This window comes from Corvus moneduloides, chromosome Z, assembly GCF_009650955.1.
Source record: "Corvus moneduloides isolate bCorMon1 chromosome Z, bCorMon1.pri, whole genome shotgun sequence".
Taxonomy (NCBI): domain Eukaryota; kingdom Metazoa; phylum Chordata; class Aves; order Passeriformes; family Corvidae; genus Corvus; species Corvus moneduloides.
Genome location: NC_045511.1, coordinates 11,895,714 through 11,923,359, shown reverse-complemented (window position 1 = coordinate 11,923,359; position 27,646 = coordinate 11,895,714). Strand labels below are relative to the sequence as shown.

General features: G+C 37.3%; 1 protein-coding gene across 3 annotated transcripts in view; it reads right to left on the bottom strand.

Moving 5' to 3' along the window:
• Positions 1–6,945: 6,945 nt before the first annotated feature.
• The window catches only part of FYB1 (FYN binding protein 1), a 58,726-nt gene continuing 38,025 nt past the window's right edge, over positions 6,946–27,646 (bottom strand). For 2 of the 3 annotated variants that reach the window (XM_032095185.1, XM_032095186.1), the window contains exons 6-19: positions 27,585–27,631; positions 26,039–26,156; positions 22,988–23,144; positions 20,759–20,903; positions 18,459–18,487; positions 17,232–17,301; positions 16,575–16,715; positions 15,869–15,900; positions 14,772–14,838; positions 13,362–13,467; positions 12,909–13,071; positions 9,796–9,829; positions 8,612–8,643; positions 6,946–8,497 (exon numbers count right to left, since the gene is read on the bottom strand). In XM_032095185.1, coding sequence (XP_031951076.1) covers positions 8,457–8,497; positions 8,612–8,643; positions 9,796–9,829; positions 12,909–13,071; positions 13,362–13,467; positions 14,772–14,838; positions 15,869–15,900; positions 16,575–16,715; positions 17,232–17,301; positions 18,459–18,487; positions 20,759–20,903; positions 22,988–23,144; positions 26,039–26,156; positions 27,585–27,631 — 1,182 coding nt within the window. In that variant the 3' untranslated portion in view covers positions 6,946–8,456. The remainder of the gene's footprint in view (positions 8,498–8,611; positions 8,644–9,795; positions 9,830–12,908; positions 13,072–13,361; positions 13,468–14,771; positions 14,839–15,868; positions 15,901–16,574; positions 16,716–17,231; positions 17,302–18,458; positions 18,488–20,758; positions 20,904–22,987; positions 23,145–26,038; positions 26,157–27,584; positions 27,632–27,646) is intronic. The other variant, XM_032095187.1, reaches the window with a different exon arrangement.

The following is a 27,646-nucleotide window of genomic DNA, read 5'->3' as shown; positions in this document are numbered from 1 at the left end:
TGACCTGTGAGCACCATGCATTCTCAGAGTTCCCTGTGCTTCACAACTGGCATAAAGTGGTACAAGCCTGAATGCCCCATCTCCCTCCAGATACAGAGCAGTGTGTGGGAAGATGCAGCTGCAGCCCTGGACTTGTGTGCCTATTGTGCAACAGAAGGACCTGCTAGGGAGAGGGTTGTCTGCAAGATTGAAAACGCATCCTCTTCAGAGAATGTAGGGAAGGAAACAAAGAGAAAAAGGTGACCGTATTAGCTGCAGCTCCATCTACATAAACCAAAGTCCTTTAATGTGCCATTTTTGAGATTTTTGTTCTGTGTTCCCATAACACAGCAACAACCAGAAATAGGAAGGGTCCTTCTTCCTGCGTATAAAATCATGGGAACAGAGTCTTTTTGCTGTGGATGCCACCAGAGGATCCGAAAAAAATTCAATTCAATTCAATTTCAACCCAGAGCTGGGTTGAAAACCTAGCAGAATCTGGGGTCTTGGGAAGTACAGAGGTCTTGAAACAGAATTGCAATGTAAAAGCAGGGATATTGCATTTTACACCCATCTTCTCCCTTGGGAATCCATCTGGCTCATGGGGTCACCTGGGGAGGGCAGTGGTGACATGGATGTCCTGTAAATATGTGCTGGGAATTCTTTGAACAGTCTTGCACTGGTCTTGAGCCAAAACTGTCTGATTTAGGCAATGTGACAGCAAAGGCCATCATGGTCCAGTGCCCAGGGATGTTCCCTGGGACAGTTTTAAATGAGTGGTATGGATGCAGCTGTGGGCTGCATCTGGTTATAGGCAAGGTGTGGGTTGCCAAACTGCCCAGACTGGCACAATGCAGAGAGCAAGTCAAAAGACGAGAAACTTAGTGGGTAACTACTGGGTTTAAGTGGATGCTGAATATTTTTTTTCTGAACTTTTGATCCGTATGTTAGATTTTTTGATATGATCATTTTGGTCTCAAGTTCACCAAACAGCTTGGAGAAAAAGAAATGGGCAATTTGTGCTTGCTACTACTGGGCTTGCTTTTTGGGGTGTGAATGTTCTCCTGGCTTATATGCTATTATATTCCTAATATATTTATGTGCTAACCTTTTCAAATACAATTAATTAGGTGTATTTCTACATATATTGTTATGGAAAACGAGTCCTATATTTTAAGTATCAGTAATATAGTTGGCAAAAGTAATGTGAGCTCCCAAATACCTAACAAAATTTTTAGCTCAGTAAATTTTTTTTTTTTTCTGAAATTGCTCTGATTTTGGAAAACTTCCTAATCTAAGTTAATTCACAAATATAGTACCCTTAAATAAAGAAAGAAATTAAAAGTATTAATAAAAATCAGAATTGATTGCAGTTGTTTGTAGTGTTAATATTTCTTCAGTTAATATTTCTCCCCATAACGGAAGAAATTACAAAAATGAACATACAGTGCATAGCAGAACATTAAGCAAGAACAGCAGTATCAAACTAAAGCAATAACAATCAGCAGGAAAATAACAGAATGTCAAGTGCTGCAACAAGTCTTCCTGATTAATTGGGTAGGTTGCTAACTAGATTGTTAATTAGTACAGCCTTATACTTAGGCACCCATTCATGTGAGATTTTTTCCCAGCATTCCACACTGTGTAATCCTATTGAAGCTGTGAAAAGCAACAGGTGTTTAGTTTATGTATGGTTGGCATAATAATTACACCTGAGGAAAAGGCTTTAACAAAACACAGCTGCTGTTTCTGTCCAAATAAACTCCAATAATAGTGCAGAAGCTCTATGTAAGGATAATTTATCATCAACTGATACAAAATCTATATGGCAGCAGAAATTATTTTTTGTAATCATTGTCTTTTCTTAAAAACTGAGAAGCCCATTAATATCTTCTTTAGGCGCTGGCTGACAAACCCTGGCTAACATTTTAAGAGCAATGCTGTTACACATCATGGTATCCATACTGAAATATTTGTATATTGGACATTCTCAGCAGCCAGTGACTGTCATTAGAACTTGCTTGAGTCTCTTACACAGCCAGTAACAAGTAGCTTACTATGAATATGGAAGCAGAAAAAAAGGGATGGAATAGAATTTTTTTTTTTTATAAAGTTTGAACTGGCAGTTGTAAGATTTAGTTATATATAGCATCCCAACTTAAGTACTGAAAAAAAGTCCCCCAAATACTCAGGGCAGAGAGAAGGTATGTTTGACCTGATTTTAAGTACTGTTGGATAAACAGCCTAGAACTCAAAATACAAGAATTATAAGTCTCCTCAGTGCCTGTTGAGTCATTAAACCTCTGCTGGTGTCACCCACAGAGTTAGGAATCTTGCACCAAAAAAAAAAAAAATAGGCATTTAAACAGAGCAGCTTTTAAAAATGGAATTAAAATGGAAGTGCCAGAGGCCGGAATGCAGGAGTAGTGAAAGAGTTTAAAAGGATGAAAAGAGAAAGGAACAAGGAAGCAGAAAAGCAAAGAACAGAATGTCAGACAGTCAAGGGAAAGAGAAATAATTATGGGGAACAGGAAGTAACTGAGTAAGAAAGAGTACAGAGAACATCTCAGGCAGTGAAAGGAGGCAATGACAACAAAAATATAAGAATTTCTTTGCATCAATGCAGAAGAAGAAACTGGGCTTACCTGTGTGAGCTGGAAGGTGTGTGACCACATTGTCCAAGGCAGGAGAACGTGGAAGAAGCTGAGACGCAGGAGAAGAGAAGGAAGATTGGCCGTGTGTCCCTTCTGTCAGCAGCAAAAATGGACGAGAGCCCCGTATTGTGTGTCTGTGTTTTGTGTACATTTTCCACCTGAAGCACACCCACACGTAAATGAAGGATCAGGCAGCTTTTCCTGCTAAGAACTTGAAAATCAGGAATCAAGCCAAAAAAAAAAAGCAGGGAAAAAAGCCAGTGCTAATTTTTTCTTTCTTAGTCTGTCTCATGATGCCTGAGCAGTAGGATTTTGAGATATTACTGAAGTAAAGCAGATCGTATAATATTTCTTAAAACCCTTGGTATCCATCTAATTCGCATATCATTCATGTTTGTGTTGACATTTTGCATACTTCCTTTCTGCCTAGTAGTGAATATTTTAAATTCAAGCAATATTTACCTGTCTGTGTGTTAAAAGATACCGTTTCCAATATTCTTTGCAACGAGGCCCACAGTATAAAAAGCCTCCAGCAAGAAACTCTATACATTTATTAACATCTTCTCTCTCAAAGTGCTTTCGAAGGAGGCAAATAGAAATTATTTACTGAATTCTATGTATGTTCAGGAGTCACCTATCTAGAATGAAACACAGAGAAGGAAAACTGTGAGATCATTGTATTTTGCTGCACCGAGGGGACCGGGGGCTACCACACTGCTGCTCAGCACGAGATTACAATATGTGTTAGGTGGTGTTCTGCAGTACCATGGCTAGTCAGATTGGCACTGAAATGTTTCCCAAGTGGTTGGGGTTATGGAAACTGCTTAGGATGACCCTTCATCTGCACAACCACCTTATTTCTTAACCAGGCTAAGCAGTCAAGGTGGAAGCTTGTATGGTTATGCTGCTATCCTGAGTGAATTGCTTCTGATAAATAAGTTGGCTCTTTCAGAACTGATTTAGATGTCTCAGCCTTGGATCTACCCAGACCATATAAACATAAAGGTTTAATTCTGGTGAGAGCCATGGACATCACTCAAAACCATACCAATAAACTGCCTGTCAACATGGGAACTGCGAGATAGCAAATGATATAAAGTGTAATTATGTGGACCACTAAATCTACAATTAGTCCTCACTTTTTATTAAGTTTCAGAATATAGCCTAACCTATTATTTACATTAAATTTTATTCAGTATCCCCTATCTACTCACCTGTTTATTATTGTAAACATGGTTCAAATCTGATTTCCTTTTATGACAAGGTAACCCACCTAGTTGATCAAGGGAAGCCAGTTGATATAATCGTTTTGGATTTCATCAAAGCTTTTGATACTGTCTGTCACAGAGTGTTCCTGGACAAAATGCTCAGCTCACAGCTGGATAAACAGATCATGTGATGGGTGAGCAACTGGCTCATGGGTCAGGCACAAAGGGTTACAGTGAATGGGCTGACATCAAACTCGTGAACTGTCACTGGTGGAATTCCACAGGGCTCCGTCCTTGGCCCTGTGCTCTTCAACATCTTCATAGATGACTTGGAGGCAGGACTGGAAGGGATACTGGCATGGGGCAACCCTGGATGTATGGACAAACTGGTGAATGAATGCTGGAAAACAGCGCTACAGGAAGGGATCATGGTTGATGGCAAGTTGAACATGAGTCAGCAGTGCCCTGGCAGCCAGGAGGGCCAGTCCTGTCCTGGGGGCATCAGGCACAGCATGGATAGCTGGGCAAGGGAGGGGATTGTCCTGCTCTGCTCTGAGCTGGGGCAGCCTCACCTCGAGTGCTGGGGGCAGTTTTGGGTGCCACAATGTAAGAAAGACATTCAGCTATTAGAGAGCATCATGAGGGAGGTCAAGTGTCTGGAGGGGAAACCGTGTGAGAAGTTGCTGAGGTCACTTGATCTGTTCAGCCTGGAGAAGAGGAGACTGAGGGGAGACCTCATTGCTGTTGCAACTTCCTCGTGAGGGGAAGCAGAGGGGCAGGCACTGATCTCTTCTCTGGGATGACCAGTGACAGGACCTGAGAGAATGGCCTGAAGATGAGTCACGGGAGATTTAAATGTTAGTAAAAGGTTCTTCACCCAGAGATTGGTTTAGCACTGGAACAGGCTCCCCACGAAAGTGGTCACAGCACCAAGTCTGCCACAGTTCAAGAAGAATTTGGCGATTCTGTGATTCTGTAGTCTATTTACAGTACAAAATCTGCATGCTAATACTTTTTAAACACAAGATGTTGTCTCTCTTTTCTTTGTATTTAACCATAAGCAGAGTAAAAGAAGAGGAAGATAAAATAGTGAGAGTCCTAATCTAGGAAAATACAAAAAAAATTAATTTAGCTTTAGCGGTTTGGTTTTATATCCAGGATTAATGGATATGTGCCACAAATTGTTCTCTGTTTGTGCCTTCCTTTCATACATTAAAATGGGGATAAAATGTTTTCCTCTCTCACAAGATAAATCCATTCCTATTCAAGGGAATGTGAGATATCATTGTGATGAATGCCATGAGGAACTAATAATTCTGGGCACAGCATAAGCTCGGGAAGATTTGCACTAAATGAAGGAGTGGCTAGAAACTGAATGAGCAGGGCTGAACAACTGCTCTTTCTGTTAGTTCTCATCCAGCCCATGCACTAAATGAGGCGGGGATCCTGTGGAAAAAAATACTGAGCCATCATGTAATTATAGACTGCGCACACAGTTAACGATGAATCCACACAAGGAGTCAGAACAGAGGCTGTGCAAATACAAGCACATCTATTGACTCTCCTAGCATTTGAGTTTTCGCACTATGTGCAAAAGCATTTCCATGTAGAATGGTCTGGGGCTGCCGTACAGGAGTCATAAAGGTACCCTTTTAGGGGTCCATTAGTTTTCTCAGAAGTTGCCTTAATATATACATAAAGTATACTCACACACACACATGCACACATGCCTATGCACACATGTGTCTACAACTGTGTCTGTTGTAGAGTAATGTAATGGTAAGAGGTGTTCTAACTCCCACAGAGAACCTACATTCCTCCCCTGAATTTCCATGCTCTTATTAAAGTACTGATCTTTACAGTTAAGATGGATTATGCAAAGGGATCACACATAGAAGAAATTTTGTTACAACTGTGGGAGGGGTAGGCACGGGATCTGCAATTATGTGGATCGAGAATATAAACCTCTTACACAGGAATGTGCAGGAGATCAGCTGCATTCCTTCAGTCCAGAGCCTGAGGTAACAGCAGAGAAATGTTATAAAGCTACTGAATTAGAGAAGTCTTTTTTGCCCTCCCAGTTTTGGTAGCCTGTTTGCTGGGACAGCATAGAGGTACAACACAGATGAAAACCAGCTCTGTTTACCCTAACTAGGATGTTCATGCTGAAACCTAGTTTTTATGTCAATATTTTGATGTTTTCACTGCCGAGTGTTTTAGCAGGCATAGCCAAATACTGCAGGATTATAGAATGAATTCAGAGATGGAAAAATATCAAGTGAACAACTTTCCTTTTCTTTCTTTATTTCTTTTTAAAGATACTAGAATAAATTACAGGTGAGAAACCCTTAGAATGTGGGCTGCCTAAGTATAGATTTTCCTGCCTGGAAAATTTTCTGCTTACATTTCATTTTCTGGGTAGCAATTACTAACAAATGCCACGTTGCATTTGTGCAGTCTTTGCAACAATAATAAAGTTGATTTTCACTCTGTTAGCTGATCAATGATAATTTTCAGAAGTTACTGTTCAGCTGCTGTTGTTCTACTTTGACAGAAGACAGTGTACCCACATTTCTTGTTAGTAAAAAACGTTTATTCAGAAGAAATACTTTTACTCAGAAGAAATAAAGAAAAGCATCCAGCAAATGGCATTGGTAAAAAGTAAAAAGATAAAATGCCAGTAATTTTTCAATGAGTAATACCTTACAAATTTATTTTAACACCCTGCAGCAATCACATTTTATTTGATTTGAACAAGTAATGTATAGAGTTTTAGCCATAAGTATATTTTATTTCTCTTCATGATTTAATGTATCATATGACAAATTATTCTGTATTAATACAGAATTGCAGTGCCTATACACATTAACACTAAGAACATGGAAAAACTATGTAGTTTTGTAGTTGTCTGCATGCCTACTCAGTTCTTTGGCATATCACTAATTTAATGCAGACAGCCTCTTAAATGCCACTGAAAAATAAATAGTCTATTAGCAGTGGCACAGTCAAATAGTCAGACACATCCATTGGACTTAATATGTGTGGTCATGTTTTATATTTGGGTGCTGCTGCTGATGTTTACACATAAAATTGGTATTTGTATGCCTGGATGCTGGCTGAATAGCAAATAGATAAGAGAAATAATAGAAAGTCAAGTTTGCATTTAGCTTTTCAGTATACTATCAATGATTTTACATACAGTACAAAATAGCTTATAGGCTACTATCTCTTAATTTTACGTTTGATATCCCCACTGCATTATGCCTCCTTTGAGATTTACTGTATTTTGAAGCAGCAATAAAAGACACTTTTATAAGATGGAATCTCAGCTCCACTGAAGGTGAGACCAAAAATCACTGACTTACATTTTTTTATGTTTATAAACTAAACTTGTAATTTTGCACAATGCACCTGACTTCACTTCAGGATTATAGGAGACTCGATCATCAAAAGGAGCTGCTTACACTGATCCAGCCATACTGGCTGTTACAGGTTTTTGATTAACTTGCACTACAGCAACAGATGTTCCATTTTTTGCACACACTCACCCTATTTATTAGGAGCTTACTGTAAATGTCTTTTGATTTCCAGTGACTTTTGATATATAAGGGTAAAGTGATATTTATTATTATGAGTCACCTGTTGACTTTGCTTTTATTTGCAACTTAGTCATTCAGACAACAGAATCAAAAATGAACTTGGGGAATATTGTTTCTACACTGGATAAGCATGGAAATGTTTTATTTCTGTATTCTTTCTTAGCCAAATCTAGTATTAAACTGCAATACTTAGGGAAAAAAAGGCATTATCAAAATAGAGTGATAAATGTACCTATATATTTAGTCTAGAAGTAATTTCCAACAAGTTTATCATCAGTTTATAGCTTATAATACCTATATTATTATAGTGACATCTTATCTTCAAACTAAATAGAAATTAAATCTTACACTAAATGTTCTGAGTATATTTTGAGCAACACTACAGTATAGAGTAGAACACTATTCTCTAAAGTAGACTTCAAATAAATTTTAGAGAATGATATTCTATCATTAGTACAACACAGAAAAAGAGACTTTTGCAATAATGGAACATGACTGTGTATGTCAGTGTAGCTAACACTATTGCAGTTGGAATGGCAGGTCAGTGATGTATTGTCTTCTCTGATGCCCACTTTTGATTTCTTGTTTTCACAACAGGATGTTATCACCATTTTTTTTTTCAGAATACTGTCCTACCCAGAGTGGCAGTTTAATAAGTGAAACATATAGTAAAACCTGTTGCCAGGGATTTTTGTCCTTAGTACCCTTCACAGATATGAACTGGCCTCTTTGGGAATAGATAAAGAAGTGTTTCTACATGCACTGTCAGAAATGTGGAAAGGAAGTGAAAAATCATAATCCTTACTTTAGCTCATATTCCCTAAATTTTAAATGCTCAGATAAATGGCAATACAAATTTTTACAAAGCACTGGAGGATAAAAGGCTGAAATCCTAGAAAAAGGTTAATTGTAATTTAAAAGAGAAACCAATTAACTTGCAATCAGTGTTCATGACTCTTCTTGCTTTCACAAGTGGGATTCCAAACTAGAGTTTGATCTTCAATGAAATTGTTACTTCAAGAGAATTCAGCATCAGAGTCATTATCATAGATGCAATCTGAAATGGAAATAAAATACAAAAATATTAATATTGTGTAGTACTCAACACAAAGATAAAGTTATTTATTGTAATTGAATATAACTAAAGTATTGTTTGAAATGTTCAACATACCGTCACCAATATCATCATAAATGTCTCCATCACTGTAATTTAAAAAAGACAAATAATATATTTAAAAATTGAGACATCAGATACTTATTAGTATTTGCATGCAAATACAAAATACAGTAGCAGTATGGTGCAGGCAATCTATCAAATAATCAACTTGCTAATTAGGAAAATATAACCTTTGTGGTAACAGAACAATGTTGAGCAAGATAGTCAGGTCAAAGTATTTTCAGGGAAGGGTTGACCTGGATATATTTCTTTCAAACATGAAAGGGTTGCTTTATTAAAAGTCTGCTTTATTTATCACATTTTTACATAGATATTCTCATGAAGTTATTTCCATAAAGAAGTTAAATACCTAATTTTTTTTTTAAATGATCACCAGGAAAATTGAATGAAAAAACCCAGTCAATATGCCCTTGAAATTCTTTTTGTTTCTGTACTCAGCAATTACATAAGAGTTTTGGAGGTGCAGCTTTTTAGGTAATGAATTTAGGTAACATCTATAAAAGATACATGCTCCTTGAATAGGAATTTCCAAATATGTCACTTAGATGGATGGACAGGCCCCCAGAAGATAATAAGACTGTTTATATATATAATTCAAATATTTGTGTAAGTGTTAAATGCTTCTAAATTCTAAATGTGACAATTCTAAAAGTGAGATCTGATTTGATATTTAAGGGTCTAATATAAAGAGCCTCTTGAAGGAAATGGAGAGACTTTGTTTGACAAGAGTTTTGTATTAGAACCAAAATGCTGATCTCCATGCATTTGGAGCAACACTGAGCCAAATCTCTGTCCCACTAAGACTGAAATACAAATAAACCTGAAGAAAATTTGGTCTATTTTAAACATTTGAAAAAGGCATCGGTACACCTAATTACATTAACTTGCTGTTCAGAAATAGAGTCTAGTACCAATAATGCTTAATTTATGTGATTTTACATAGTTTAAATTTACAGTTTCAGAGTTTATGGCTAAGCAATGAGGAATGAAGCTCTGGCAAGTTTCCTGCATGGATGTATGTGATTAATTTTTGACAAATTGTAACTCCATAAAAATAACTCAATTTGCAAGTTTAGAATGACAGACTGAAATAATTATATTTCACTTTTTTTACCAGACCATTTAGAACAAAATTAACTGTTACAACGAATTTTTCAAAAAGATCACTTTATACTTACTTCTGAACTAAATTTCTTCTCAGAACATAGCCATCTGTAAAAGTGAAATATATATGTATTTAAGTTAAATTGAAATACTCTTTATTACCTCTGTTCCTAGCACTAGTGAAATGCAGTTTTTCTCTTTTACATACATCAGACAGAAAGACATAATAGATGGAAAACAATGTACAATGGACATATAGTTGATGAAGATTTTGCTGCATGCAATGTTTTGGTTATTCTTATTTGCCTACTTAAATAGTAATAGAGGTTATGCAAGATTAGGTTTTCATCTTATGTATCAGTTTCCTGCTTGCATGAGATGGGCGTGAAACAACAGTTTCAAAAACTATAGTTCAATTCACAAACTATAGGACAAAAATGCAGTATAATAATAACGTAATAATATTTGCAGTAATAATAAGTAACAGAAATATTTAAAGTTTCCTACAGGGACAAAAATTTATTTCAAGATGTGTAGACCAATTAAATACTATTAACTTTAACTGTTTAAAATTTTTAACTGTAACCTTAATAAGACCAATAATGGAAATAATAATGGAAATACATTAGAAAAGCTACTGACTAGTGTATTATTCTATTACTCTGCTGCATTACTAATGAAATCAGATAAAAGTACACTTTTTTTTAAATGTACATAATTTCTATAAAAAATTACTTCCTGTCTTTGGTGAAAGATATCTACTGAAATACTTGTCAGTTGGTATAATGAATACAAAGAAAGAGAGAGCCATAACAGTAATAACATGTTTGTAGGTAAACATTAGTAAGCTGGTACAAAATTAGGACAGTTCTAAAGAATAAATGTGATCTTGTCTTGTATTTGAAATTACTATGTAAATTTCCTTCTTTTAATCTTTAGGAGTATCTGTTCAGGATATCTTAGCTCAGTTGTCTTTCCTCTTTATTTTCTGGAATAAAGACATGGAAATTTTTTTTTTTTTTTTTTTTAAAGATATTGTCTTTTCAGAATTCTCTTTAGGGCAGTCCAATAATTTCCATGACTCCTGAAGTTTCCAGGGAATAATTTTAAATCCTTTGGCTAATCTAAAGTACTCTGTTTGTTCATATAATTTTCTCATGTGAAATACATGAAAGCAAAGTTTCTTTGCTCATGGCATACGAACAGTGTTCTTGCAAGTCATGTGACAGTGCTTCTACCACTGCAAAGCACTATCTAGCCCTTAAATACGTGGGAGATACAGCCCATGCTGGTCTCACACTCTTTCAGATTTACTAATCCAAAGTTACATGTCCAAAGTTTCGGTTTCTAAGTAATTTATTAGTTTTTATACAGAAGAAGCCAGCAGGTCAGCACACTCCATGTTGCTTACTTAGCAACCATTGAAAGCTGTAACGCATTGTGATAGCTGCTCATTGACGGTGCAAAGGAAGCTCAGAGAGGTCAAAACTTAAACTTTGGGCCACTGAAGTCCAATTATGTCCTACTGATTAAGCAAAATCTATGAAGCTATATTGAAAGCTTTTGTGTATTTCAAAATGTGTGTGTTCAGACCAAGAAGGAATTTGAGATGGTAGATGAAAATCAGTTCCTTGTTTCACTTTTGACATTTCAAATAATTTCATAACATTTAAGATAAACCATAGCAGAATATGTTTGTAAGATCATCAGCCCTTGCTTAAAAAGGTGAGAACCCATTGAAATATAATTTGTAGGTTTTTTTAACTGTTGTTAGAGGCTTGAAACTATGGAAGTGCTTCATAAGTTAATGATTAAATCAAAGGATTCATTTGCAAGAAAATAACAAAATCGTCTTTAATTGGGGATTTTCAGTCTACCTGGCCTTCAGAAGGTAAAATCATAGCTTTAAGATCTGAGGAACTAGAACAACTAGAGTAAATAAACAAAACTGTCATGCACTGAACTAAAGTAGGATTCAAACTTTGCTAACTAATGTGAAAATTGACTGGGATCTATTCAGAAGTTTTCAGGGAGGATATTTTTATTTGTTTTGCTCTTTTATGCATAGCAAAGCAGTAGCTCCTGTCATTATTTGAAAGGCTTTGAAGACTATGAGAGGAAAACATGAACTACTTTCTACTTTATTATTAGCTTGATTCAAAAAATGCAGCTTTGAAAGCTGTTTTTTTTGGGAAGTGGCTCTACCAATGCAATCCATATTTTGAAAAACATATGTGTTGTTATGCAAGAAATTCTTCCTAACCCTGCAGTCTTGCCAGGAAGAAGGCTGTACTCCAGGACTGTAACAGTTGAGTACAGGAGGGAAAAAATAAAAGGAAGGTGGCTGAATCCCCTTCAGAGGTTTATAGCATTGGACTGTCTTCAACATAGGTCAGAGGCAAAAAGTAAAGGTGAGCAGGAGGATGCTGCTACTTTGAAAGTAGGCTGTTCCAGCACAAAGTGAATTTTCACTAGGAGATTTGAAAAGTATTGTAACAGAAGCTCACTAAGAAATTGAAACCATAAGGAGATGGTTTTGGACTTCTCCAAAAATTCAAAAATTTCTGCCAGTGCAAACTGTGGCCAAGGATTTCAAAGAAACACTGAAAGGCCTTGTGCAGCTCCCAGAACAAGCAGACAAACCAGCAAGGACATATGCCTTGGATTAGCTGGGAGCTGGGGGGAAGACGCCTAAGCAATGTTCCCCCCAGCCTGTTGAAAAGATTAAACTGTATCTCTTGCAATCCAAAGTAAGAATATTGTTACTGATTTTTCTCTTGGCTGCAGTTGATGGGCTAGTGCTATCCAGAGGTGCAGCAAGGATTTTACTTTTACTAGACTCAGTGGGCTAGCATAGCTACACTCCTTTTGGCGAAGCAGGGGAGACAGAAGCAACAAAAGCATCTGCTGATCCTAGCTGCAAAGAAAAAGTTCACAGAACAGAATTGTTCTTTTTTTTCTCATATTTAGTATATCTTGTCCATTGGAAGTGTTTGGATTTTTTTTAAGGCAACCCAGTCTTAAAACATGCTAATAAGGTAACAACAATCTGCCTCTTGTCAACCACCAGGCAAAGATAACCCACCCAGACAAACCATGGGTAAACCAGGGAAGAGAGGTTTTACACATCCTACTCAACCATTCACTGACAATTTGATATGTACTACAGTTTTTTAATAAAACTTACATTTTCCTTCTTCATTCCTGCAAAGGACCTTAGTATCATCTGTACTTTCAATAATGTCAAGAGATTCCCCTGGTTTAATTTGTAAGTCTTTATATCCCCATCTTTTCTGAGACAAATCCTGAACTGTGGTTGTAGAGTAAAGAACTTTTATTTCACCGTCAAACTGAAAAGGAGAGAGAGAGAGAAAAAAAGAAACCATGATTAAAACCCATTACCATTTTTCCATTAATATATTCCCATTTATTACTAAATTTTTGAAAATTAACAAATATCCTACAGTATGTGTATGTGCCCATGCTTGCCACTTGGACTTAGAGATGCTCAGATCACTGTTTTTACAAGTAGTAATACTTCACCTTTCAAAAGCAAGTTATGGGAAACAAATTAGATGGCACCATACAGATACTTTGTTTTTATATTTTATGTGAACAAAACACTTTGAACAAAACTTACTTTGAACTTTTTTCTGAACTCTTTCTCTTCTTTTTCCATCTTCTTGAGCTTTTGTACGTATTTTTCATCTGACTTAGGTTTTCCAAAGCTTCCTGATTTTGATGAACTAAACCAAGAGGTTACAGATAAAACAAAACTAGCAACACATCTAAGGCATTGGCATGCTTTCTGATAATTTTGGTGAAAATGCATGTGCCTTCATGTGTCTTTATCAGGTTTTTGTTGCTCTGAAAACCTAATATTGAGAATACAATACACATTTGACTTCAAAATAAATACAATGTTGGGATGGATTGTCTTTCCTGCTTTTCTCTGATATTAGTATATCTATCACATAAGTGAATGTTGAAAATTAATTTTAAATATCTTTCTGTGATGACGCTTTAGAATCTCTCAGTAAGGAGCAGTTTTTATGAAGACTGTGTATCTTTGGGCAACAAGCTGAATAACATGTCACAATGTGGAGGCAGCTGGAAAATCTTAGCCTTGTGTGTGCTAGTCCTATGTGCCTGGAGACCTTGGCGCACCAGGGAATCTGCATAACATGATCTATTTCAAGTTCCACTGTTTTTTGCACATCCTTGATAGCACTGACTTTTGCCAAAGAACGAGGAAGGGTTTCATGCCCTAACTGCCCTTTCTGGTGATGCACCTGGGAATGTAAAATCTGACTCTACTTTTTGATCCTAGCTGATTGCGGAAGGATGACAGTTTCATTGATGATGAATGTATGTGTTTGTATGACCTACCGTAGATTTAGGTTAGAAGGACTGCATAATTTCCTCTAGATACACAGTCCAAAGAGCTCTCTCTGGTTTTATGTTTCCAGACTACAATATTGTAGTGCACTGTCACTCCACCTGAGCAGAGTAAGCGACAACAGGGTGTGACATGTCGCAGTCATCCTCACAGATGCAACTATGCTCATAACACTGTGCTCCAGAGATGACCCTGATTTTCTGGTTCAGATAAAAGTCTTTCAAGCTGAATCTTACACCTCCAAATATGTTTCATTCTTTAAACACAGGCACTGCCTCCTTTTCTCTTAAAATACTGCAGCAGCTGACATACAGTATCTATCCTAAGAGTCCCCAAATTTTGATAGAAAAAGAACTAAAATCTACAATTGAGTTTTTAGTCTTTGTATAACTTTCTACCTCTTGTCCATCAGGGACTGAATTTGTTGGCATGTGAAACATGCTTAATTATTCTAGAGTCTAATTATTATTTCAGTCTATAATGGAGGAAAGAGCATTCAACTGCCATTATCAGCAGTAGGTTTATGAGAACTACAAAACCTGACACCACCAAATAAATCAGGTATGAGTAGCAATCTGCCTCTGTTACATACTTTAAAAACGTCTCTCAGTGTATTAGATTTCTAATCAGGGAGGTAATATTTTCACTTGCCTGGGATCAGGTGGTGGAGGAGGGAAGTCTGAAGAATCTACGTCATCATAAACATTGTCTCCATAATCTGAAACAATGGTGTTTAAAAGAATGAAACATTATTACGTGAAAACTGAGAAGTGAATACATTGTGTTACAATGTATGGTATTTTAGCTAAGTTGACAAGACATTATGGCAAGTACTGTAGCCATTTACTGTCTATAGTAACTGTGGGTTCTGTGTTTTGCACAACCTGCACAACACTACCCAATCTTTTCAGATTAAGATTCTTTATTAATAATAACAACAGGTATTCACTGAAATTCTCATCTGAAGCTGGAGCAAGTTTTAACACATGAGATAGCTTTTTACTTTCATTTTAATAATCCAATTCCTATTGTATTGCACCAAAGTACATTTTTTGAGTTTGATTTTAAGGTACATTCAATAACTTCTATAGCACCCTGGTCAGTGTAACATTGCTTAGAAGTGGAGATGGATCATGTGTATGTTAGTTTTTAGGCCGTCTTGTAATGCCAAAGCAGTGAAGAGAATTCTTAGCCCAAGAATATTCTTTGAATCACATTCAGCATATTTGTAGAGGGGAAGAAATTGTTCAACTCATCAAACCAATGACTAGAAAAATCAGCAGGATATAAAAGGTTCTGTTCTAGAAGCAGACTCAAAAATTCTAAGAAATTTTTTTTATTCCACAGCTGAGATGATGCTTATATGTTCTTTTACAAAGACACTGCAAGTGATGAATACAGCAAAAAGGATTTCTCTTTACTTTTGGGGTGTGTCACCGAATGCTTCTTTCCAGCTGTATCTGTTCATATTTAATGTCAAATAAAATGGACTAGTGTAAATCTCAGGTAGCAAAATCACATTAAATACATTAAATTGTTTACCAGAGAGCTTGCAATGTATATGTATCACCTTGTCTGCAGCAAGATCAGTCACAATATTTGAAATTTGTTTACTGGAACTGGGTAAGCAATAGGATATCCTGTTTCCTTCCTTGGATGTATTTTTGTGACTAGTATGATACAGAGCAATGTATACAGAAAAAGAATCAGGAATCAATATGGAGACTGAACAATAGGCTATTAATTACCTTTTCCAGACTGCCTTGTTGAGGAAGACATGCTGGGGGGAAAAAAAAAGCTCACTAAGTATTTATATCACATTAATAGGCTTTTTTGTAACCTAAATAGTTTAAAAAACTTGCAACACAAGGGCTCCAAGTAATCTCCAGACATTTTGAAGTGCCACTGACACCAGCAATACTTAGGGACTAAATATATTTCTGTCACTGAATTAAAGCAAACTGGTTCAGAACCAAATGACTGAAGAAAGTGGTAAAAACACCACCTGATGATTTAATCTCTAGGTAAGATGGGTAGAATACAATCTTTGCATTTTTCTGTTTGTCATATTATTCCTAAAATTTTGATTAATGGCTGTAGATTTACCAGTTTATCTCAGCTACATTGTACTGGTCAGAAAAGTAAATTTTAACTGAGTGTGCAGCAAATTTACATGACCAGAGTGGCACGAAGATGATAGATTATTTTGGTGCTTTTCACCAAAAAAAGAATTTGGCATATTTTAATTACCAGACTTTTGCAACAAATACAGCTTGTTAAGAGAATAATTATGCAGGTGAAAAGAAAGCTCAGTGTTTTTGCAGAAAAGTGTAATCCTGAGCTGCAATTTGATGCATGATTCATTAGGCTGCTGTGAGGACATGTTAGTAGCATGTGATCAATGCTTTATTAGAATTAGTTAATGTGCACTTTGATTTCCTGGCAGACTCTTACAAAAAATTTTCATTTTCTTCTGCCTCATTGACTTTGGTTGCTTTTTCTCGTACACTTTTCTTTTTGTCATCTTTGACCTTTAGCCTCTTCAAGATTCCCCAGGACCAGATACCATTCTTATCTTCATCCTGTGATACAGACCTTTGGAGTATGCATGTGATTATCACAATGTAAAATGTAATGTTCTTCTTAAAAGGCCCAGTTTAAATTCTCCATTGATGCACATAATTATCATTAATGCCCAAAGTGAGGTCGCTTACCCAAATGCTAAAATGCTGAACTAGAAATAGGTATGTTAGGCTACTTGTAGATACTGAGATGTATTTGTAATATGGATATTAATCTAGTGGCTTACAGTTTTCATGTTGTTACTCAGCAACCTACCATTTTAGTTCGTTATTTTAATTTCAGACCTATTCTGTCTAGTTGGAGATTTGGAGATTTTCATGATTGCAAACTGCTTTTGCTGACATATCAAAATTACAGAACGAAACTTCTTCAAAAGACTGAAGAATCCTTTTCTCTAGTTTCACATACCCATTTTGATGTATACCCACTTGCTGATCACATGCTAATTCTTATGATTGATTCAAAAATACTAAAAACTGAATACCTTCTGTCAAAGAAACAAATTATTTAAAATATATAAAAACATACCTAGCTATAGCATCTTCATCATCAATTCCATCATAAATGTCTTGATCAGAAGGAGGAGGTGGGAACATGTCTTTAACAGATCAAACAGTGAATTAATGCAATTATATTTAATGCTGCTGAATAGGGTATTCATTATAGGCCTCTTTACTATATCAGATGTGTGTACAGTTTATGCAATATCCTTGGAAATTGAATCTTTCTGTAAATCAGCCCAGACTCTTTATTAAAACAGAAATTTAGATTTATCCCAGTTTAGAATGCCATCCACAGCATTTAAATGTGTCACTACCAATCACAAGAGCATGGATACTGAAAACAAATGCTTCTACACTGTAGGCAATGAAATTCTAAATGGCTGATTTCGGTCCAGACATTATGATGACTTTCAAGTTTTCATGTGTGACTCAAGTGATGATTGAACATGTCAGACTAACACTCTCAGCAAGTGACACCTTGTTTTCACCCAAAGAAGTCAGAGACAAGGGCAATTTAAGCTCCCCACTTTGGTCTGAGTTTTGACCTTTGTGCCCCACCTCCTTCTGTGCAGGGCTAGCTCACTTTGCATGTCGAATTCTAGGCACTGGTCAGAGTAGCCACTGAAATCCGTACTCAACTGGCAGAAGCTCCATTCAGTACTGCCAGGAGATGCTTCTGCCATGACCAGTATCTAAACTTGAAGCTGAGAAGATAATTTGTGCTCTTGTGATTAACAGAGAATGCTACAAATACATATGCTAACAAAGGGGAAACTGGCTTTGAGTGTGTCAGCTTGACAGCGTGAAGCTACTGTAGTTCAGACTCCAGTGTACTGCTGTTACTGATGTTCCCCTAACTCTGTCAGCAAAATGAAGCTTTAATTGATATTGGCTATTTCAGAACTAGATTTCTCCTGTACAAAACCTCTTGCTCATGTTGATATTTCTCCAGTTACATCTGTGCTGTTTCGTGGGATGATTTGCCTTCACAAACAAGTAAAAAGTTAAAGTTTGGTCATCTGGCATGCTGGTGATTCACAGTATCTGAACACAAAGATTCTGTCTTACCCAAGTTCCCATAGGTGGTGGGGAAGTTAAGTTGGCCACTACCCTTCCTTGTTTGTTGCCTGTTAGCTAACATTTAACTTGCTTATGGATAATTACTGCATTATGTGGAAGCTGCAGGAGTCAAAATGTGAGGGTAAGAAATACATAGAAACAACTCCCCCCTAAACACATAAGTAGAACTTACTTCCACCTCCACTTTGGTCACCACTTTGACTGGAAAAGCAAACAAAAGACATTTTAGAGAAAAGCAGTCCTTCTTCAGAAAAAGAAAACACCATGATCACCCATCACTTCTGCAATTATTAATTCTAAAGCTTTTGGGTTTGGCAAAAAATATTTAGAATATATTTTATATGCCTGTTGATATCTTTAAATTAAAGTACAAAATATGCCTTTGGATCATAGGATAATTTGTGTTGGGAGGGATCTCAGGAGATCATGTAGTCAGACTTGATGGGAATTAAAATATAATCTGCCTGAGCACTATAGAGTAGATCCAGACCCTTTAGATTCATTGCTTATGAGGGGATCTTCTTGAAATGAAATGGTGAACAAGTTAATTTATCTATCAACTAGCTTTCATTGGGTATAAATGTATGTTTCTAACATTTGAAGGATACCATATTAGCCCAATGTTTTAAGAGTAGTTGAAAAAAGCCTGAGAGGTTCATAATAGCTGAGATTATTTCCGGATCATACCTTTACTTAAAATTATACATCAAAACAAGATATTTGTTAAACTCTTGTGCCAAAAAATACTGAAATACACCACCCCTAGTTATTTATTAATCTTGGAATATTAGCAATACTACTGATAATGAGATAATACTATTTGGTCAAGAATTTTTTTTTAGAATGGCATTCTTATGGTGATTTCAAAGCTCGTTGATGTATGTCAGACCTTCCAACAGTTCATGCTTGTGAACTGAACAGAATGCTATTAATCACCAGAGAAGATAAAAATGTCAAAATACAGCTTAAAGGATTTAATGAATCTGAGCCAATCATTCATCCTTTGAAGTTCCTTGGAATACACTGTTATTTTAGTATGCAACAGTGTAAGTGCAGTTGTTTGCTTTTGAATTCAATACATTTTCTAAATTCTTTGCATTGAGGTGGCTACTTGTAATGCTTGCCCTAGTGAAAAGGATTGGCCAAAGATAGCTCTCCAATGAAGTAACTAATGCTGAGATTACCTGAAACCTAGAACAACTAACATGACTCTTATGCTAGGTCACAATGCTATGAGACCAATGTTCAGAGAGGAAAACTGGTATTGAGCAACCTGGAAAAATACCAGACACAAAACTATTGGTTGTATAAAGAATGCCAGCCTGAAGGCAGATCTTTCCAAATGCTGCTGCTGGAGCTCATGGGGATGTTTTAGTAGCCAAACAGCTGCAGTCCTTTTATTCCAGACAGGCCTCTAAGCTAAGGATCCTCCTGGGAAGCAGTAAAAGCAGGTGTAAAGGTTGAGTGCTTCAAGATGGTTGACCTACTTATTGAAATCCTTTACACCTATATGCAGATCGCTTATCTGAATCCCAGGCTCTGTGTTTCTGCTCATGAGGACATTTAATGGAGAATGAGCACTGGTTTGTTGAATCACATGTAAGAAGCAAACTTTTCTGTGAGATCTGGTAACATAAGTACCACTGTCATGCTAGGTTATGTGATAGCCTTGACTCTTGTGACAAGAGACCACTAGGGTATTTCCCTGCCAGCAAGTCTGTTCTGCTGCTGGATAAGTCACTTCTCTAGCTGCAGACCTACTTGACATGAAAAAGATGACATATTGAAGTAGAGAATCTGCAATGTAGCACTGCACTGCAAATGCACGGAGACTGTGCTTCTGATGAAGTCAAAAAAGTATAGCTTATACCCATCTCATAGAATTCCAGAGGCCTTGTTTTCAGGGTTAAACTCATAAGCCGCATTCTTCTCTGAAGGGCTATCCTAGACATGATTCCAGAAGTCCCTTCTTTTCATAAGGAAAATGGTAAAGGAAAGATTTAAAGACTCATGCTAAGGCTCATGAGAGCAAAGAATGTGATCAAGAGTTCCCTGGTGCAGTGAGTATTTCCATTGCTTTTAGAGTCTTTTATTCTTGCATGTTAGAAAAGGGAGCATGCGACTCCAAAAGACAGAACAAGTAAAGAGAGAGAGAGAGGGAAGAGAATTGGACTTCCTGCAGATGATCTGTAATCCTGCATGGTTTGCATTTTTTTCTCCTTTGGATTTCAATGAGGTAGGTCCTCTTCCAAAAGTATGGGTTCCTCCTAAGTATAAGTGCTTACAGATGCTGGATCCCAGGATTCATTTGAACTCCTCTGACTACATCATTCTGAAGAGCTACATATAATAGTAACACATTTCTTATATAAATAGCTGATTTGGGACAAGAGTTGGGTTTGTTGTAAAACTTCCCGTCTACGCTGACCCGGGTGAATCACTTGTTTCTTTCCATACATTCCTTATACATACCTGCTAGTCGCGTCCTGCTCTCCAACATCATCATAAGTTTCTTGGTCACTCTCTGTATGTTTCACAGCAGCTCTGGTAGATGGTTTTTGCTTTCTTTTTAAAGAATCATAATCAATCTCCACCATGGTTGTTTTAATGTATCCATCTAAATAAATGAAATGAAGCAGTTTAAGGGGTAATGGTAAAGGGATGATTTTAACAAGAGGTTCAGAACCAGTGACTGAATTGTTTTGTATGATTTTTGAAAACTTTCAAAGAAATGTCTCATTCCAAGCAGCCTCATCTATCTACACAAATATCAGATCTGTCTCAGATCCCCGCCTTAAGCCCTCCTCAGCTCATGTTAAGTTCACCTTTATCTGCTTCTCAGCTGCAGCAGAAGAATTTTCTGTGCAGACTCCAGGAATCATGGGGCAAACTCCCTTTCTCAGCTGCCTTTTGGGACCACTGGAATCTTGTGGCATATTTTAGGGCAGTCCATGATGTGGACATTAAAAAGTCCATGACAGTTCCTGATAGGTCATTAGGAGGGTCATTTGCATTGATTTTTCTTCAGATTGGCAGACACACTGTAGCTTTATTGATCAGAGCAGTTGGCCTGAGATGAGAAACTCTGTCTCTCTTAAGGGTAATTTTAGACAGGTGTACTGCCTGTACAGAAAAGTGCACAAATGGATTTCTCCAAGGTGAAAAATGCTCATGCATTTCTTTGAAAATGGAAAATTATCACTCTCCTGCTTCTGAGTGAATGCAGTTTTTAGTGTGTTTCCTCTCACTTATATGATAAGAACTGGTTTTTTTCTTTTGTTTGGTCTTCTTCACAGACCTGGCCTGTGAACATGGAAGGCCAAAGCATGGGTGTAACAAATTGGTCTGTACTGTTGACACTTTTAGATGAGAAACCTTGTACAGCTTCAAATTTTGCTGACGCAAAAATTAATTCATGAAAAGTAAATTAATTAATGGACTGCACATGCACTAGAAAATACCCTTCTCCCAGCCCTCACCAAGGTTTGGTTTTCTGTGTAAAAAATGATCCATGTAATTGACTTATTTTCACAATTTCAAGGTATTGTGGAAAAGCTGTTATTGGAACTTGCCTCTTGAGATCATCTTGGCCAATCCCTCTAAACAAACATGATCCTCCATTAGAGCAAGTTGGCAAGGGCCATGTCCTATCAGGTTCTGAAGATCTCCGTGGATGGAAACTCCACCACCTCTTTGAGCATCCTTTTCCCTTGCTTGGTCGCCCTCACAGTAAAAAAAGCATTCAGACAGAATCCCATGTGTTTCAGTATGTGCCTGTTGCCTCCTGCCCTGCCACTGGGCAGCACTGGAAAGAGCCTGGCTCCACCTTCTTTACCTCCTCCCACCACGTATTTGTGAACAATTGTAAGATACCCCTTAGTCTTCCTTTCAGCAGCTGAACAGTCCCAGCTCTCTCAGAATCTCTTTGCATGAGACACACTCAGTTCCTTACTATCTGTATGTATCTATCACTACAAACTGCTCAGCTGGTATCATCTACAATGTTGTAGAACTCTGTTCTCCATATGTGAACTGTCTTACTAATTTTATTGTCATTTTAGTCCCCCTAAAGATCAAGCATGTGCTTTTAATAATTTTGATTGATTTTACCTTTTATACCCTTTATAACCCATGAGCCTTTTATACCTTTTATAACCTTTTATAACCCATGAGCCAGAACATCAACCCGTTTATACTCAAAGATCCACTGATGGTATTTATACAACAGGAGAAACATCTTGGATTTCAGAGAAAATAAAATCTAGGAGTCAGCTAGAAAATTTCCATAGGAATAAGAACAAGAAAAACACTTAAAACAGGCCCTTATATTCGCTAATTCTATTTGAGGAACACCCATATTATGTTTAATACAAAGACATGAAAAAATGTCATACTTGTTACTTGCAGGGAGCTGGGTTCTGATGCTATTTGAAGGCTGCTGACAGGGGATTAACCCTCAGTATGTCAGTGACGATCCCAGCATCTTGTACCCAACGTATTCTAGTGCCTATAGATGTTATACTATGTTGTGCAGTGAACTAGACCTTGTATGCCAGCTGAAGACAGAAGGGTGAGTTGTGGTAATTATTTGCTTTGGTGGCCAGTGACCCAGCCTTGGTAGGGCTAGTCCTTGGTATAATGCTCACGTTTGCTGTCATGCAGTGAAAAAATTTAGGAGCACAGTGAAGAAACAGAACTCACAGCATCCTTTTATCCTGCCCAGCCACTTTCCTTCTGGGTTGTCTGTGAGGCGAATGATTTCAATCTTATCCCCCTGTTTGACAGTCAGTTCATTCTTCCCTCCCTTGTGATCAACGCAAGCTCGTGCCTGATGAAGGACTTCGATGGGTCCCGTTAACTGAAGAAGAAACAGAACATATCAGAGATGTGGAAAAATGGAGTCCTTTCCCAGACATTTAGAAAAAAAAGTAAAAATAATGATAATGATGGTTGTCTGTTTCATTGACATTTAAAATAGTATGGGCAAATAAACAGAAAGGCTTCCTCCTGCCCCAACTACACAGTTTAAGTTTAAAATCAGAGATTAAAAGAGAGGGGAATGGCATGGAAACAGAGCCATTGAAGAACTGACTGGCAAAATCACAGAAATACAAAGATTAAAATCAACAAACTAACCTATGACACCTTTCTTGAGTTCACAGAACAGATGTATTTAATTCCAGTGGGTGTCTCCATCTATTTCCAGCAGAACTACTCATAGAATCATAGAATCTTTTAGGTTGGAAAAGACGTCTAAGATCACTGAGCTCGACCATTAACCTAACACTGCCAAGTTCACCACTAAACCGTGTCCCTAAGCAGCACATCTACATGTTTTAAATACCTCCAAGGCTAGCAACTCCACCACTTCACTGGGCACCTCTTCCAATCCTGTACAACTCTTTCCATGAATAAATTTTTTCTAATATCCAAACTAAACATCCCCTGTAACAACTTGAGGCCATGGTAGGAACCCAGAGTGACGAGAATATTTCTCTGCCTGTTTCGAAGGGTTTTTACCCGCCCCTGAACAGCACTGTTTTAACCTCCAACCTTGGAAAAAACTGCCTACGATCAGACAAGAACTAGAAAATACTGTGGTGTGAATTAGGTGATAGACTACTATGTAAGATTGTCACAGGGTGAAAAATTTAGAGGTTTTGGGCTTCTCTTTGTAGTAAATAGATAACAGCAAAAAATATCAAAATGGAGGATTGTTGTTGTTCTCCAAACCTTCTTCTTCTTCTTCTACTCCATATTCTGCAGTAAAAGTAATTTGGGATGATTGGACAAAGAATTCCACAGTTCCTGGCTGTGTTACGGAATAGTTGGTAGGAAAGTAAAAATAATATACATTTTTAGTAGCCATTGGTTAAATTATCTTTAAAAGGCTGTGTAAATCTTGATAATTGGACTTCTCTCCTGCTTTCTGTGCTCTGTGTTGAACCTGGGTCACGCTGGTGGCTCTGTTCCTCTGATAAGACCTAATAAACAACTATCTCACAGCACTGAAACTCCAGGAAAAGTCTGGGTTTATCTTTTGAAACTCCTTGCAAGGACTTTAAAATATTCTCTTCCATCAGGAGGGATTTGATTTACAGCACGATTCAGTGTCAGCCATTTCCTCTTGTCCTATCCTTTGTTACCTGGGAGAAGAGTCTGATCCCCACCTGGCTGCAATTCCCTTCCAGGCAGTTGTAGAGAGTGATAAAGTCCCCCCTGAATTACCTTTTTTCCAGATTAAACACTCCCAGCTCCCCTCAGCTGCTCCTCACAGGACTTGTGCTCCAGACCCTTCCTCAGCTCCATTGCCCTTCTCTGGACTCACTCCAGCACCTCAATGTCTTTCTTGGAGGGAGGTGCCCAAAACTGGACATGGGATTCAAGGTGTGGCCTTACCAGTGCAAAGTACAGGGGGACAATCTGACAATTCCTGGTCCTGCTGGCCACATTATTCCTGACACAAGTCATAGGAGTAAATATTCATTAACATTAACGTTAATGAGTCTACCACATACTGCTTTGTATTTACAATTCTGCTCTATAAATGATCTTGAAAGTATTCACAAGAGATGATCATGCTGTTTACTGCTGTTCAGGATTCACTTTGTGAGAAGTTTACATTATGTTATGAAGAAGCCATTTTGGGTTTTAGTATTTTGACTTTAAGATATGTATTTCAGAGGCATATTGCTCTTGCCCATTATAGACTAGCCCAGGAATATCTATCCAGTATAGGTGGCCAATAAATGGGAAAGAAAATGTGCAATACAATATATTTGTTTAAGATTAAAAAAATACCTTAATGGCTGCAGGAGAACAGTCTGTAAGCTAAAAGTTTTCTGTGCACTAGTGCCTACACTTCTCAGGAGTGGTCTAAAAAATAGACTTGGGGCCTAATAAACACCAGCTAACTCACTGTTATTAATTACGTGTACCTTTAATATTTATTTCTTAACTCATGTCGGTCTCTCCACAGCAGACCAAGGACATGATGTGAATCACTATGGCTTTATGTGTACAGAGCATAATAGGAAGAAAAACAAAGCTGCCCACTGTGTACAGTGAAACTGACAGTAGCAGAATGGAGAAGTATGAACAGGCATTAGTTAAGAAAAACTGACTGGGAGACTTGTAAACTGTGGGAACATGCTGACCACCAGCTACATAAAAGTTATTTAAAACAGAAGGAACTGTCTCATTATTTAGCCGCAGACAATGACTGCAGCTCTCATATACATGTCTTATTTTCCTCCTCCTCATTTAAGCTGGAATTGCCTCTAAGTCCCTTTCTACCAAGGCAAGAGCAGTGTGTTGCAATACAGTTTTGAAATCTTTAAAGGGCTAAATACATTTGTATCTGACTACAGTGACACAAATAACACTATGTGTATGGGATTCGATTCCCACTTTCATTAAGGACTTTTGATGCTATTCTAATGATGTAAATTATTAGAAACAGAAAAGTGAAAACATGTAATTTTAAGGCTTTCTTATATAGAAAAAACTTGAGAAGGTAATTTAATGAAAACTGTGTAAGCACAGTCTTTGCCATCAGTGCAGAGCTTGCATTCAAGCATATGACAAACACAAAAAGGTAGCTTAAGCCCTTATTCAGAATTTGTGCAGGTGTTTGAACTACCTACCGTAACAAATAGTTTTGTAACCAGATGAAAAGTGTATTTTGAACTTGACAATGCTAAGTAATGCTTCTTGCATACCTTTGTCCACATTATGAAATAAAAAGCTTACTTTGAACTTTTTCCTTAATTCCTGTTCTTTCTTTTCTTTTTCCTTTTGTTCTTTCTTCTCTTGGTCCATTCTTCTCTTATCTTCTTTGTCCCGCTTCTTCTCTTTTCTCCTTGGTGGTCTGAAAGTGCATTGCCAGGACAGAATGTGTGAAACAAATCTTCCTTAGAACTACCTTACCCAAGGCTGACAAATAACTTCAGGTGATGAAAAAAGACTTCTCCAAGTGAAATTAAAGCTACAGATTCTAAACCATAATGCAGCTGCAACAGATAAGAGTAGGCAGCCTTTTATTACATGTATAAGTTAAAGTCTTTGTCCTCATGAGGACAGCACACCAGAAAAGGTTATCTGGCTCTACATGTGTGTGTCCAGATACCTCTGGGCTAAATTTGTTGAGCATGCTTGGGAACTGGCAGCAGTCTAGGTGTCGTACTAGATGCAGTGGTTAAATATTTACCCAGGCCACCAGTGGTTGATGCAGGTTCACCAGGCTGAACTGAAGCCTGAGCTGCCACTGGACTGCATTTATAAACCTGATTGCAACCTATTCCAGCAGTCTACACAAATGAGTCAGTCTTCTGTGCTCATTTCTTCACACCAAGGTACACTGCTTGCTGTGCCTCATGTACTGGGAGGTACTGAGGTCTGGGCACTTGGGATGGAACAAGGACTACATCTCCAGCTCTGTCATTTGCTGCCAAATGCTTGGTTGGAAGACCTATGTTTTAGAAAACCTATGGAACTGATTGAGTGAGGCTCCCCTTTTTTTTTTTTTTTTTTTTTTTTTTTTTTTTACTTTTGCTAAACAGAAAGGCTCAAATTGCTAAAAAAGAAGTCTGAATGAGGATTGCTTGTTTGGGTTATAAACCATGTATTAAAATATTTATTTGCAAAGGGAATTCAACAATAAATTTTTGCTGAAAATTGTTCTACATCTGAAATATTCTACATCTATCCCTTATTCAGAGGGAATTAAAGTTGTTCTTTGGCTATTGCAATAGAGTTCATCCCATAGATTCAGACATTACCAGGGCAGGAGAGTCATCAAAGCAAAGGTCTAAATGGAAGAAGAATAAGCAGAGCTTGTATTCTGTCTCTGTAGCTATACTAGTTGACTTGGATAATGAAAATTGTCAATCCAGCCTCTCATAGGAGTTCTAAGAGCATTTATTTGAAAAGCAAGATGAACAACCACAAAAAAAGATCTATCTGGCACCATACTACCTTGGAGCTGAGCTTATTTTCCTCCTAGGCTGTAACTCCAACCAGTGGTTCGGACATACTCCTTAGATCAGAAACCAGACTTCTGTTACCTTAAGCACAGTTACTACATAATTTAATTGCAGGCATTTTTCCAGGCCAGGGCATGGCAGATCTAACTAGGAAAGAACCTGTGAACAACCAGACTTCTTCCAGGTGAAATGAATGAGGACAGTAATCCCTGGCAGGGACTGCAGTGGAATGACACTTTAGTGCCAGATGAAATACACCAATTAGAAAAGATAGTAATAAAGTTACAATAGTTTAAAGCATTCAGAATTAGTACCTGATGTCACTAATGTCTTCATATGTTTCTCCATCACTTTCTTGTCCCTATAAAAAATAATC